We start from the raw sequence: 15000 nt of genomic DNA, 5'->3' as shown, positions 1-15000 counted from the left end.
CACACACGCGCACACACAGCTCCAAACAAACACATGCACACACACACACACACGCACACACGCACTAAAGGACAGTTCGGGGAAATGCTCTCTCACAGACAACTCACACTCGGCCAGTTAGACTCACAAGGTTCTAGCTGAGTGCACTGAGGGTATGCGTGTGTGTGTGTGTGTGTGTGTGTGTGTGTGTGTGTGTGTGTGTGTGTGTGTGTGTGTGTGTGTATGTGTGTCTGGCCGTGTGGGAGTGAGTTGTGTCTGCGAGGCCAACAGCAACTCACTTTAAAGCTCCAGAACACACCAAAGGACACATCATCACTGCTGACTGAACACCAATCTGCAAGCGCGCACACATACACACACACACACAAACGCAGGCGCTGCATGACAGGGGAGACAAAGAGAGCCGAGGGAAGGAAGGACGTTCTGCCAAACGGGTGCCTCGCCTTGTAAAACAAGCATTCCCCACATTCTCAATAATTAAAACTGTAAATCTTTTTTCAAGGGAGGATGGACGGCTATAAGGCCAGGCCCGTATCTGTTATTGACCGTGGGCTGACCGTCTGTGCTGAAGAATCAGCCATTTTCACTGCTGAGCATGGACTCCAATCTCGCTTTTGGAGGGTCCTGCCTGCCTGCCTGCCTGTTTCCTCTGCCGTCGGTATCTGGCCGCCCTGCCCAGTCCATATGCTGGACCTGCAGAATTCCACTCTTAACCCCGCGGGCCCCTGAGGGCCGAACCCAAATCTCTGCCACAACAAGCGAGCTGGGAGGACACCTCCCTGGGCCGTGTTAGCACAGCTGGGCTGGCTTTGCCCAGCAGTATCAGGCTCCTTGCTCCAGCCTCACTACTGCTTTCCCCGCTCCACTGTTTGGTTTCTTTTAGCTTGCTTCATTAGCCGGCCTCTTTCACTCTTTGTTGTGCTTCAAAGGGCTAAAATCTCTCTTTTCCTCTTGTTTGGACAAACAGACAATGCTGGGGTCAAAAGGTCACCGGCAGACCGTTGGGTACCTGTTACCTGCTGTCGCGACATGGGAGAGAGACAGAGGATTCTCTGAAATGTGAGTGGCCAGACAGCATCATGGAAACAGTGGCAGGTGCATGTTGACCGTAGTTAACCATTTGAAACGCCTGATTGTCTTGTTGAAACACACACATGAAAGACACGTTTCATTTGAACAGAAACAGGCTCCTCAGTCTCCTCATTAACTTGGATGTTTGTTTTTCCCTATGTATACTGAAAACAACACTTCACTTTGAATTAACTTTATCATTACATGTGCGGAACCCCTCACTTCCATCTGTTCCTGTTGAAATGTGTTCATACTTGTTGTGAATTCTGAAGACTTAGCCCTTACAATTACCTTTAATTCACCGGAACACTCATAAAATGAGTTCACAAAACAGCAGAATTCTTCAATTTAGTCTATTAGGTCAACAGGAAGAAGCAATTTATCTGGAAATAAGACCTTCCACCACCATTCTCCCAAGTACAAGTCACCTGTTGAATCAACTAGTCTCACAGAGAGACACTAAAAATATGTTGCATTACGAAAACTAGAGAGACATTAAAAGATATATACCATTACTTAACTAGGGAGACACTAAAAGATGATGTAGCATTACTTAACTAGAGAGAGATTAAATAATATATATATATAAATATATAAATAAATATATAAATATGTGTTGCATTACAAAAACTGACCAGAGAAGATGAGGAGCTGCTTGTGTCGTGGAGGCGGGCCCAGTCCTGAGACACCGGTGCACTCGTCCTCGTCGTCACAGTCTGCACTGGCCAGACCCTCCATGTCCTCGTCCACACCCATCTGCCCGCCGCGGTCACGCTTCACAGCGCCCCCTCCTGGTCTCGCCCGCCAGCGCTTCTCTGACACGGTCACCTCACGCAAAAGCTAACAGTGGAGACCAGAGAGAGAGAGAGAGAGAGAGAGAGAAAGAGAGAGAGACAGAGAGAGAGAGAGAGAGAAAGAGACATGTCAATGATAGAAGATAATCCTACAGATAGAACAGGAGGAAAGAAGGAAGCAAGAAGCAAAAAGAAAGAAAGAGAAAAGAAGGAAAAGGACAGAGAGAGAGTTAGAGTAAGAGAAAGGAGAGGAGGCGTCTACAACACTTTGCTTGAATATTTTTCCAGCAAACACAGCAAGAAAAGGTCCTGCTTTGAACCAACACATGACATGATAAGGACAGATGACCCAACACATGACATGATAAGGCCAGATGACCCAACACATGGCATGATAAGGCCAGATGACCCAACACATGGCATGATAAGGACAGATGTTTAGAATGACCTGACTGTGAATTATGCAGAATAGTACTTTGGTTCAAGCCCATTGCTTTTCTGTGTGTATGCGGTTCAGTCATAATATTTGAAATGCTGACAGCGTACACCTAAATATACTATACATTTCTTCCAAATCTACAGGCTATTTTTGTAGGACACAGACCTTGTGTATATATGGGAGGTTGGAATGGTCTTGCATGTCTTAGATGTCTTAAGAGTAAACTACAGAGAGCAATGAAAATAAGAAAGTCCTTTTTCATTCAACACCAAGTCCGTCCACTTGAGACAACCTACTATTGTTACCAAGGACAAACGTATTATTTCTGCACATGCACATATATTTACTGGGTCAAAATAATGGCAGTTGAGTGTTTGTTTAGAGGAGATACGTATAGTGTATAATTTATTGGTACAGACGGGCTCCATCGGGCCTTGGAGGGCCGTAGGGTTCTGTTGTTCCTGGCACACATGCCTTTCCTCAGTGGCCGTCCCTGAGCCATGGGGAGATGCAGAAAACATGCAACAAATAGCAGGCCTGCTTTCAAATCATAATTGAATTTAGGTCAGAAAATTCTAATTTTATTTTATTACAATGTGCCGTTGCCAGCTGTGGCATTCTGAATTGAGTGAATCATTTCTGTGAGTCTTAATCTAATAGATCAAACATCTAACAGATGCTTGTTATGGTTGAGACACACTGTACAGGATTCATTTAGTGTTAATGAGTAAACTTGATCATAACCCAACTATGTAATCTGAAAGACTGTAAAGTATTTTTTGAATGCGGGCCGTAGAAAAGGAAATGTTCCCCACACATGAAAGTTAAGTGCCTGCAAACAGACTGGGCTTTGTAATGAAAACTGACTGTAGATCCGGTTCCAAGGTTACCTATGTACCAGCCCACACCCTGCCTCTTTTCATCTTCCCATTTTATCTTCCTCCCTCTCTCTCTCTCTCTCTCTCTCTCTTTTTATTGATTTCCTTCCTATGTGCAGACACAAGCATGTGCTTGTTGTTGTTTTTCTGTTGCTTTTGTCTACAGCAGTAAATTGAGTTCAGATGCTGCTTGCTTGGGGAGACAGCTCCCTCCTCAGCCCTGCGGAGCCCTACAGGCCCAGGGCTGCAACGGTGGACATCAGAGAGGAGGGAGGGAGGGAGAGAGAGAGAGGGAGGGAGAGGGAGAGAGAGAGAGAGAGAAAGAGAGCAGCTATGATGATAAAACCTGAGAAATCGCTACATCACTCTCAAAGATAAACATCAGCCTCAGCACCCCCATCCGTTACAAAAGTCCGCTCCCACCTGGGGTTTACAAGAGACGCATTCTTCAGGGCTCGGGGTTAGCAACGGGTAGTGTGTCTGTTGCACCAGACTCCCCAAACAGGCTCCCATTAACCCACTGGTGGCAAACATGGCGGCGGTCTCCAAGCATTACTTACGAACGTTGACCGTTAGCGACCGCCAGTCCCAGCGATGCCACGAGCACGTTCACATCCCAACCAGTGTGGTAATGAGAAGATCGCCCTGGCGGGGCTGTCGCGGTCAGTCATCTCCAGAGACATGCGAGGCTGCCTCAAAACACTGCCACCTGGTGAACACGTCAGCGGGCAGAAGAAAGGGGAAGGTCCCGCGATCCCGAGACTGTTTTTCCCCCTCCCTTGCCTTGCCTTGCCTTGCCTTTCCTTCCCCGCGCGCTGTCTCCGCGGATCGGTGAGGAATGGGCTTTTAATGCAGTGGACTCTGTTGTTTTTAAAGGACGTGTTTGTGCACGCAGCCCCGCGCCAGACGCCTCAGATTTACTGAGGCCTTCGAATTCCTTCCTGGGGACGGTTGCCTGGTGACGGCGAGAGACAGGCTGTCCCACAAATACATTAAACTCTGAAGGCAAACAGTCGTAAAGAGGCTGTGGTCGAGGGTATTTTCGAACAGAAATGTCTTTAAAAAGGTAGGAAAAGAGAGAGAAAATAGAGAGAGAGAGAGAGAGAGAGAGAGAGAGAGAGAGAGAGAGAGAGAGAGAGATACAGAGCACTGGGGGAAAAGGGCCTAAGGGCAACAGCTCCCCCTCAGTTTGGAATGGGGTGTGTGAACAGTAGGGTGTATTGAAGGAGGCCAACCACCTGCCATGACACTCAGACAAACACACTAACCGCAAACGCCAAACACACACACACACACACACACACACACACACACACACACACACACACAGAGAAACACATTTACGTCAAAAACACACACAAAATACATATGCCCACCCACACACATTCATATACAAATACGTCAAACAAATCCACTCACATACGCAAACACACACACACACACACACACACACACACGGTGCTGGTGTAGCTCCCACCCAGTGGCTGTTCCTGGCACGCTGTGGTGGAGCGTTAGCTGTTTGGGGTTGAGAGCGAGGCCGTGCTCCAGGCCCAGTCACAGCCTGAGCCCCGACTGCCACCACAAGAAGCACAAAACCCCACTCGCCCCGGAATCAGCGCTCGTAAAATCACACGCACTCACACGGCAACCCCCTCACCAACACCAGAGGAAACATATGAAAGCAGAAACATGCAGGGAGAAATCCACAACAGGCCTCGTATTTTTGGGTCGGAAAATGTGTTCCCCACTTCCTCACGACATTTTTACCCTGCTTGTTCTCTTTCTTTCTTTCTCCCCCTCTTCCTTCTCTCTCTCTCTCTCTCTCTCTCTCTCTCTCTCTCTCTCTTTCGGTCTAACAATAAAAGGAAAAGCCATGGAGTCTAGGGATGATCCGGCACTGCAGCGCAACAGAACATGCAATCAGCGTGTCTGTGTGGCCTGAGGGCCTCACCTCTCCTCCTCCTCCTCCTCCTCCTCCTCTTCCACTGCTTCCACAAAAGCAGAAGTCACTGAGAGAGGGGGGGGGGGGGGGGGGGGCACAGCATCGGGAGTTCCACCGGCTGTAGCACACACACAGACACACACACACACACACAGACACACACACACGCCAACATGTGGTGAGCTGCTCAGCGCAGCGCAGGCCCAGGCTCAGGGCCGGCCAGACGGTGAGAGAGGGAGAGGGAGAGCGGAGCAGAGTGACCGCAGCGCTGTCACTGCCTCCCACGTGGCGGAGTGAACTCCCACTCAGGGTCAGCGCTCCAGAGAGCCCCAGAGGACCGCAGCGGGCTGGCTGACTGGACTGGGCTGAAGCAGGGCGGTGATTTCTGCCGGACATTTCTGGCTGGACAGACCGCGGCGCAAAACACAAAGAAGAAGAAAGAAAAAAACCCGCCATGCAGCCCTGGCTGTGCCATCTGCTGCCCCGCCTAATTCCAGTCCCTTTGTGCCAAACGAGACAAAAAAAAAAACGTCCGAAACCAAAAGTGACCTCCCCGTGGCATTTACCCGAAAACCCTGCTACCTGACTTCAGACGGGGGATGTCATGTTCCTGCTCGGCCCGGTTGACCACAACACACGGCGGCAGGGGCCCCGGGCGGCCGGAGGGCCAGGCCTGTGGGGGCCCGGTGGGGCCGGGGGAGACTCTGGGGTCTGGCCTCTGACACGGGAGCAGCGCAGGCTAGAGCAGCAGCAGGGGCCTCGCCGTCTCCTGGCACAACAAATCACAACCACACAGGGTCACCGCAGGGGCAGCCTCCGCTTGTGTTCAAGTGTGTTTTTATGTGTGTGTGTGCGCACGTGTGTTTGTGTTCATGTGTGTTTATGTGTGTGTGTGTGCGTTTGTGTGTGTGTGTGTGTGTGTGTTTGTGTTAATGTGTGTTTATATGTGTGTGTGTGTGGGTGTGTGTTTATATGTGTGTGTGCGTGTGTGTTTGTGTTTATACTGTATGTGTTTTTTTGTGTGCATGTGTGTGTGTGTGTGTGTGTGTTTGTGTTCATGTGTGTTTATGTGCGTATGTGTGTTTGTGAGTCCACGTTCACATGCTCTACAGACAGAGCCGAGCGCTGAGGGAGTTTTTTTTCCCTTCATTCCCTCTGATTAGAATCAGGGCCGGCATTGTGTCCTGTGCGTCGGAGGAGAGGGCATGCCAGGGCTTGGCCCTCACTCTCCCTCTCCCTCTCTCCCTCCCCGCTCTGCTCTGGGCAGATGACTCGTCTGCTTCTCCTCGCAGACCCACTGGTCCACACTTCAAACAGCAATAACATCAGACAGAGCGTGAAACCCCAAAGAGGCCCTATAGTTATCAGCATGAATCCCCATTCATACGGCAAACCACAGGTCCGCTCGCGGGCCACGCGCTCTGTCCAAAGCTTTCGCCCGGCTAACCTCGCCGGCCCCTGTGCTGTGACGGTGCACGGGCCGGCCGCAGCCCGGCTGCAGCAGAAGCTGTCCCGTCCGCTTCACCCCTCCAGATCCTCTCACGACGAACGCTAAATCATTTGAATAATCAAATAACTCGGACTGCTTGTTTGTGTAACTCCACTGCAGTGGCAATTTCCTGCATTCTTCACATTATTACATTACGGGCCTCTGTCTCTCTGTGGCCCCTCACAACACACGGCTAACATATTAATGTCCCGAAGAGGGATGGGGGATTATAAGGGTAAAGCACACATACACACTCTGCAGACACATTCTCACACACACACACACACACACACATCACATCACACGAATGCATAAACATTCCAGCGCACACACTTTTTTCGTCTGCCTCATTCATGCGTAGTGAATAGCAAGCTCTAAGTGGGTTGTGGGAAAGAAGTCGGGGGCTTTCTGTGGATGGGGTCTCTCCAGCGCTCTGATTACCACACATACCTGAGCAGAACAATGAGCAGGAGGAGGACCAGGAGGAGCAGGAGGAGGAGGAGAAGGAGGAGCAGGAGCAGGAGGAGGAGGAGGAGGGAGAAAATCAGGCAAATTTTTCAGGGTGTGAGTCATGGAAAGCTCTAGAACAGGCCACCGAGTACCAGAGCCAGACGGACGACAGAGCTGCCCCAGAGCCCTAAAACCCCTAAACACACACACACACACACACGAGTACACACACACACACACACACACACACACACACACACACACACACACACACACACACGAGTACACACACACACACACACACACACATGCTCCAGCACACACAAACGTGCAGACCCACACGCCATACACCCACTCTAAAACACCCACCACTCAAACTTTTATTGAATACAAAGTGTGAAGAGATGGGTGGGTGGTCTGTGTATCTGGGGTTGATCTTCCTCCCTCTTCACTCTCTCTCTCTCTCTCTCTCTCTCTCTCTGGGTGAAGACAGTTATGGGCAGGCAGGGCTGCAGGGCCTTTTCCAGGGCAGCTGATGCTGACACATCCATCTCCTGACGGGGACACGGCCCTGCCAGCGCCCCACCCTGCCTCTCCTCCCCGCCTCAATTACTCAAGCATTCCTAGGGCTTCCCCCCCCCCCCTCCTCAGCCTGGAACGGAGGTGGCAGTGGCGGCAGCGCCAGGTTTTTCCCACACAGGAATTTGGGAATTTAACTGCAGTTGACCTTTAATCGGGACTTCTCAGACTCAGTTAAACACGAGGATCCTGAGACACGTTTAAAGCAACACTTCAGCTGAAATCAGCATCATGGTGCTAAACTGCTGCCTTTCACACAAATATGCAGACGCCAGGGACGAGCCAGACCAGCCAGTATAAATAGAACTGTTCCGTTGCTCTGCATATCTCTACGGACTTACACATGAAAAGATATCAATAAAGTCCAGTACACTGTGTCTAGAACAATGTGCTAATTAACACCAATGGCGTGTATAAGCCAGACGAGAGATGAAAACCTACAGAGCAAAGCATGCTAGTTAGCAAGCATCCAAACCGAGCCTCTTCAACCAACAGTTTCTATTTACACAGATTGCAGGTCTATACTCTATTCTACCGTCTATTGTTGTCTTCAAGTTGACGTTTATTAGTTCTTTAAGAGATTTAATCACAAGGGATGACCAAAAGAAATGTGGGATCTTGGAGGATTAGATACCAGGATGAGGAAAACGAGGGAAAAACAATCAAGGTGCTCTGCAGAGGCTAAATTACAGGCTGGGTCCCACACACGGCTAGACGTCGTTATCTGCTTGGAAATGACGCTGGTCCCCCAGGCAGGAAAACAATCTCGAGCGCGTCTTGTAGCTCAACATAAATGTTGGCATGTTTGCCGTAAATGTTGGCGATTGTTCCCTGCGTTCAGCGGGGCTAAAATAGGTCCAGCCAGCCCTGACGTGAGCGCGGGGGCGCTAAATCAGATTAGTGTCTGGAGACAGGCCCTTCTTGTCTGCTGCTCCCCTGCTTGACACATTATCGCTGCGGTTCCCAGAGTCATGTGATGTGCCCGGGCCTGGCCGACATCAGCAGACCGTCCCCCTCCTCCTCGCCATCTCATGATCACACCTAGGCGGATCAGTGTGTACATGCATAAGTGTGTGTGTGTGTTCTGGACTCATTACCCCATTTTTGAAATGGATGACAGAGGGTTCAGCTGATTCTGGCCCACAGTTGGCCCAAAGTCAGCAGCTACTGGCAGGGAACTAGAGCATGCTGTCAAACTGAATGTGCATAGTATGTATGTTAGTGTGTCTAGTGTGTGAGAGTGTGTGTGTGTAAGTGTGTGAGAGTGTGTGTGTGTGTGTGTGTGTGTGTGTGAGAGAGTGTGTGTGTGTGTGTGTGTGTGAGTGTGTGTGTGTGTATGTGTGTACATGTGTGTTCACATACTTTCCTGTGTAGCAGGAGCCAGCTGTAATGCTTGTGTGATGATATGCGTGATTACATGGACGAGTGGCTGATAATGGCTGCACCTACAGGCTCACAAGTCCAGCATGTGTGTGTGTATGTGTGTGTGTGTTTGCCTAAGTGTGTGTGTGTGAAAGTGTGTTTACATGCCTTTCATCCCGATGTGCAGTGTGTTTTCTTTCATGAGGATGTGTGTGATGAGAGTTAAGATGTGAAATTTGATACGACAACGCTCTAAGGCAGCCTGAGAACTGTGAATGTGAACCACGTGTACTCTATGTGTGTGTGTGTGTGTGTGTGTGTGTGTGTGTGTGTGTGCATTCGTAATGTGTTGCCTCCAGGCTTATCATCAGGCGAGAATGACACTGAGCAGAAACACCACGTTAATCTGTGCAGTCCATGTGTGAGAAACCCCCACTCCCACACACACACACACACACACACACACACACACACACAAAACACCCTTAAACACACACACAAACACCCCCCTATCCACAGCGGGCTGTTACTCTGAGGGGATGTCAGCCGAGAAGCCCCCCATCACAAACAGGGAGGAGACAGAGAGCAGAGTGGAGTGTTGCTGGGGGTGCTTGACCCTCGCTGCCGAGACCCTGTGATGACCCAGCGGAGGCAGGAAACAGGAAGTGTGCTCCCTGACCCCCTGGAAGGCTCCTGTTTCACTCCCCGCGGACGCTGATCGGCACCGCTGGCCCAGCCGGACAAGCCCGGGCCTGAGAAAGGGCCCAGCCAGCTCTCCCTTCGGGTCAAGGGAAGAGAGATAGAGAGCAAAACAGAGAGAGAGAGAAAGAGATAGAGAGAGAAAGAGAGAGAGATGAGAGGTGGACAAGGAGCCAGAAAGTAAGGCTAAGAAGGAAAGCTGTCTGCTAAAACTTCATTCCTTTGCCTTCTTCATTGTCTCTCTCTCTCTGTTTCTCTCTCTGTCTCTCTCTCTTTCTCTCTGTGTCTCTCTCTCTATTTTTAAAGAGGAAATGCCCCCCCCCCCCCCACCCCAATGTGAACTGTGCAATCTTTAACTCATTACTTTGAGGCCAAACCAGCAAACAATGGCCCTTAATGTCTGCAGCTTCTTGACTCGTCTGCAGTGCGGCTGAACTTCACACTGGTTCTTCCATCTTTGCCTTAGCGGGCGCCCACGCTAACGCCAACCGCCCCAGCTTCCTCCCCGCGCCCACAGCCTTGCCCTGCTCCCAGCTGCCCTGCCAGTGCCTGGGCCGAGTGGCTTCCATTGGCCTGTGCACGAGGGCACGGCTGGCTCTTGGCTCTGCCCTCCGCGCTGGCTGTGGGGTTATTCTTCACCGACTGTGGGGCAATTAAAGTCTGTGGGGGGCCAGCGAGGGAGGGAGAGGAGGTTGCTGGTGGGGTGACCCATGTCTTAGTAGTGCCTCCGGGGATGGGGAGAGACAGAGAGAAATAGACAGAAGGAGGGAGGGAGGGAGAGAGGGAAGGAGGGAGCAAGAAGGATGGTGAAGAGGGAGGGGAGAGTTAGGCCTCATTAGCAGCCAACTAATTGGGAGGAAAAGGCCTCTCACATGCTCTGACTGACCTCCTAGCCAGCAGGGGAGAGAGGGGGAGCGAGGGAGAGAGAGAGAGGGAGAGAGACACAGAGAAAGAGAAAAAGAGAAAGAGCAAAGGAGCGCAACAGGATCACAAAAAGAGAGGGAGACAGGGAGACGGAGAGATGCCGAGAAAGCTTCAAGTAAGGAAATGAAGGGGAAATTCCCCTGGAACAATGCAGTGCAGACTGGAGGAGCTGGGACGAGATGGGGGCGATGGGGGAGGGGAGGGCTGAGAGGGAGAGGAGCGCCGCTGGAGGGGGGCAGCCCAGCCCCCAGCCCCCAGCCCCCAGCCTACACCTCCAGGGTTTATGGTGGCTCTGCAGCCAGGCTTTTATGTCAGGTGTCACACTTCATTTGAGCAACCCGTATGGTTGCACACACTTCAAACAGTGACCAGAGGGTGCAGGCACACACACATAAACTCTCTCTCTCTCTCTCTCTCTCTCTCTCTCTCTCTCTCAAACACACACACACACACACACACACACACACACACACACACACACACACACACACACACCCCACAAAGCAACACACCACAAAGCAAAAACAACAAGAAAGCCTAAGCATGCAACAAGTCCTCTGGTATGAGGCGGACATACTCTGATGTGCAGGGGTATAAGCACTAAATCCCCCACATCTGTTTCACAAGATGAAATGTTTCTTGAATGAAGTCCCTACAAATCAGAGGAGCGCTGCAGACAGCACATTCAAATGTCTTGTTTAGAGGACATGATGAGAGTTGGAAGACTTCATGGATGATTCACCCTGGGTGTGCACAGTATTAAGGTCATTTAGCCTGTAACATGTAATTATGTAGACCAGTGACAAGTCTCGACATGTTCTCAGCACCAAATTTGTACACATATACACACACACACACACACACACACACACACACAAAGATAGAAAGCAACCCACAAAAATAGACAGACACACAGAAAGTCGTACATGCCCCCACCCAAACCAGAAGCAGACATAACACTGCACTAAGAGGTGTTTTTTTCCAGAAAAAACACCATTTGTTTTGTTCTGAACTTCTGCCACATCCTTATAAAAACGCATTTGATAGCGTTCGCAACTCTTCCCCCCTTCATAAACGAACGCGAGCGTCTCACACGAGCTGCGCGCCTTTCCTCTCCCTCTCTCTGGCATCATTAGGCGAGCGCTGCGCCGCAGTGTGGCTTCCATTAGCTTCTCCCACAAAGGCCGTATAATTAAAACCGATTCGGGCCGCCATTGTTGCGTAAGCTCTGCGGCTCTCCACTGGGAGGCCTGATGAAGTGCCTGAGAGAGGCAGCGGCAGTGGCAGCGACGGGAGCGGGGGGGGGGGGGGGGGGGGGGGGGGTTTGGGGTGGGGGGGCTGCGTGGTGCTGCGCGGTGCCCGGCGCGGGGCTGAGGGCCATGAAAGCGGGCCTGGAAAAAATGAGGTGCATTAGGGTGGTGCCGGACTTTTGTCTTGTACACAAAAAAGGGCCTTTTTATTGAGATTGTTAAAGTGAAGTGCTTGTGTGTGTCTGTGTATGTATAAAAAGAGTGTGTGTGTGTGTGTGTGTGTGTGTGTGTGTGTGTGTGTGTGTGAGTGAGAGTACAGAAGAGTATGTGAATGCTTGTATATGTTAGACTGTGAGAAAGTATAAGCGAGCCTCTGAGAGTCTGAAGGAGATGGTATGTGAGTCTTTGTGATAAAGTCTGAGAATTCGCACACGTCTATGTGAGTGTGTATGTGTGTGTGTCTGTGTGCGTGAGTCTCTCATTGTGTGTCCCTAGGGTGTCTGGGTTGAGTACATTGTCTGGCAAGAACAACACCTAGGCCTTGTGCCTGAGCTGTCCCACTGAAAGTCTGCACAATAGAGTGTGCGTGACAGAGTGTGCCACAAATGGACACATCTGTGTGTAACTGGGTGTGTATTTCCACCCATTTGTATTTGTTTGTGCATGAGTGAGTACAGAAGAGTATCATTTGTATTTGTTTGTGCATGAGTGAGAGTACAGAAGAGTATCATTTGTATTTGTTTGTGCATGAGTGAGTACAGAAGAGTATCATTTGTATTTGTTTGTGCATGAGTGAGAGTACAGAAGAGTATCATTTGTATTTGTTTGTGCATGAGTGAGAGTACAGAAGAGTATCATTTGTATTTGTTTGTGCATGAGTGAGTACAGAAGAGTATCATTTGTATTTGTTTGTGCATGAGTGAGAGTACAGAAGAGTATCATTTGTATTTGTTTGTGCATGAGTGAGAGTACAGAAGAGTATCATTTGTATTTGTTTGTGCATGAGTGAGAGTACAGAAGAGTATGTATTTCCACCCATTTGTATTTGTTTGTGCATGTGTATGTATATGCATGAGTTCAGTGCAGATGCATGTGCATGAATCGTCTGTGAATGTGTGTGTGCAGGTAGATGTGAATGTATCGGCATGTATGATGCAAATGTGCATTAATGTGTAATTTGTATGTTAACACGAGTGTACACGTGCATGTGCGTGCATGTGTGTGGTGTGTGAGACCCTTCGGCCCAGATGCGGGTGTGTGTGGCTCAGAGGAAGTGATGCTGCGTGCTGGAATGTGCAGCTCTCAGTCCTACCTGCTGCCGGCTGCCCGCTCCTGCTGGAGCTCATTAGGGTGGGCGGCCCAGAAGAGAGGGAGAGAGAGAGAGAGGAGGAAGGGAGAGAGAGGTGGGGTACGGTTGGGGGGGTTGGGTTAAGCTAACGACAGGACTGGAGTCTGTCACATACAACTCAGCACAGATGCAAAGAGGGAGAGAGGGAGAGGGAGGGAGAGAGGGGGGGAAGAACAGAGGGGAAAAGACGAGAAGAGAGCAAAGGAGAGGTGAAAGCGAGGGAATCAGAGGAGGGAGTATATGCTGAGAACTTATAGGAGACTTATACTGGCCTCTTTAGCACAGCCCTTAATGAAAAGGGTCAGGAAAAGAAAAGCAATAGGTCCTCTGAAACGCAGCGTTCTCATGCCAAGAAACGTCCCGATAGTCAGATTTCAAAGTGTCGGATGGAACGGAACATACTTCATTTCCACTTTGAATTCGAAGCAGGTGTCCCTTTCCTTGGCACAGGCTCGGACGCCCGTATCTCGTGGCGCCTCGGGCATTCCAGGCCTGCCAGCGGCAAATTCATCTGACAAATGGGAGGAAAACGCTCTATAATCAAACACCAATCAGATAATTGCTCCTTTTCGCCACTCGCTCCTCCGGCCTCCGACCGGTCCCCTCTGAAGGGTAAGACGATACTCTGGGAAGTCAAACAGATGTTCTCTTTGACCGCTCAGACTGCAACACACCCGCTCACCAGGCAGCCAGCTTCAAATCATATTAAAATGTAATTCAGGACTATCGTTACTAATGTCAATCTGCGGCAGGAGAGCAGCAGCTGGCGGAGAGACAAAAAAATATTACGTTTATTCTTCATCTTATCCTCTCTCCATCTTTTATTTTTGCTACAATTCTTCCTCTCTGTACTTTCCAAGATCAATCTGCCTCTTTTGATGACTGTCATTCATCTTCGTATTGCATTTTGACACCAAGTTGTCGTCTTGGACTCTTTTTCTCTGGCTAGCCCTCTTTCTCTCTCTCTCTCTCTCTCTGCATTTGTCTTGAGAGGTTTATCACAGCTCCCCCTGTGGAGAGGACAGTCTGTGGGTGTAAGTGCCTGGGGGCGGGGGCCACCCCGTGTATTAGTGAAAAGCCTGATAAACACAGTAAAACACTGCAATAAAGAGCCTCACACAGGCAATTAGAGCGCTCAGCCTTCTTTACACTAAATAGGACTCACAGGCAGTGAAACCAACGTCATTTCACTTTAGCCTGATGTTAAAGTGCTTCGGACTTAACCCACACCATAGGCATTTGCATTCACAAAAAGACACTATTCCGTATTTCAGTGGACCACATGATGCATCAGCCTTCAACAGGAACTGTAGATTCAGTAAAAACATTATGCACTGATGCACTTTTGTCTACACATACAGTTTACATGCTACAGTGAAATCCGGACGAACTTGTCCAACTTGTCAGTACTCAAACCTCAGCGTGTACATTCACATGCTGCACTAGTATAGTATCCTTCAGCTCAGATTCCTGCACAAACTTGACTGCCTGAGTGCTTCAAACCTGACGCTCTGCACAAGCAGGCGGCGCTTATTAAAAGAGCAGATAAGCGCCTGTGCTCTTCAGAGCATTTGCAAATAGTTGGAATATCGCAGGGCGAAAGTCATTTTTTTCCTCTCCATTTATAGCGCCCAGCTCATTTGCGAGTTGGCCGGCGCGGGCCATTACCTCAGCCCCGGCAGGCGTGAGAAAGTGCGCATTTAAGAGCCCAGGGAGTGCTGCCTTTGTCTTCCCTGTGTTTGGATTAGACATCCCCGTCGCCCCTCTATCAGGAG

General features: G+C 50.0%; 1 protein-coding gene across 1 annotated transcript in view; it reads right to left on the bottom strand.

Moving 5' to 3' along the window:
* gpc3 (glypican 3) overlaps positions 1 to 15000 on the bottom strand; it is a 103729-nt gene that overhangs the window by 15629 nt on the left and 73100 nt on the right. The window contains exon 7 of the mRNA XM_042074462.1: positions 1707 to 1911. Coding sequence (XP_041930396.1) covers positions 1707 to 1911 — 205 coding nt within the window. The remainder of the gene's footprint in view (positions 1 to 1706; positions 1912 to 15000) is intronic.

The sequence above is a fragment of the Alosa sapidissima genome, chromosome 20 (genome assembly GCF_018492685.1).
Source record: "Alosa sapidissima isolate fAloSap1 chromosome 20, fAloSap1.pri, whole genome shotgun sequence".
Taxonomy (NCBI): domain Eukaryota; kingdom Metazoa; phylum Chordata; class Actinopteri; order Clupeiformes; family Clupeidae; genus Alosa; species Alosa sapidissima.
The sequence above is the reverse complement of the archived record's forward strand: the minus strand, read 5'-3'. Positions and strand labels throughout refer to the sequence as shown.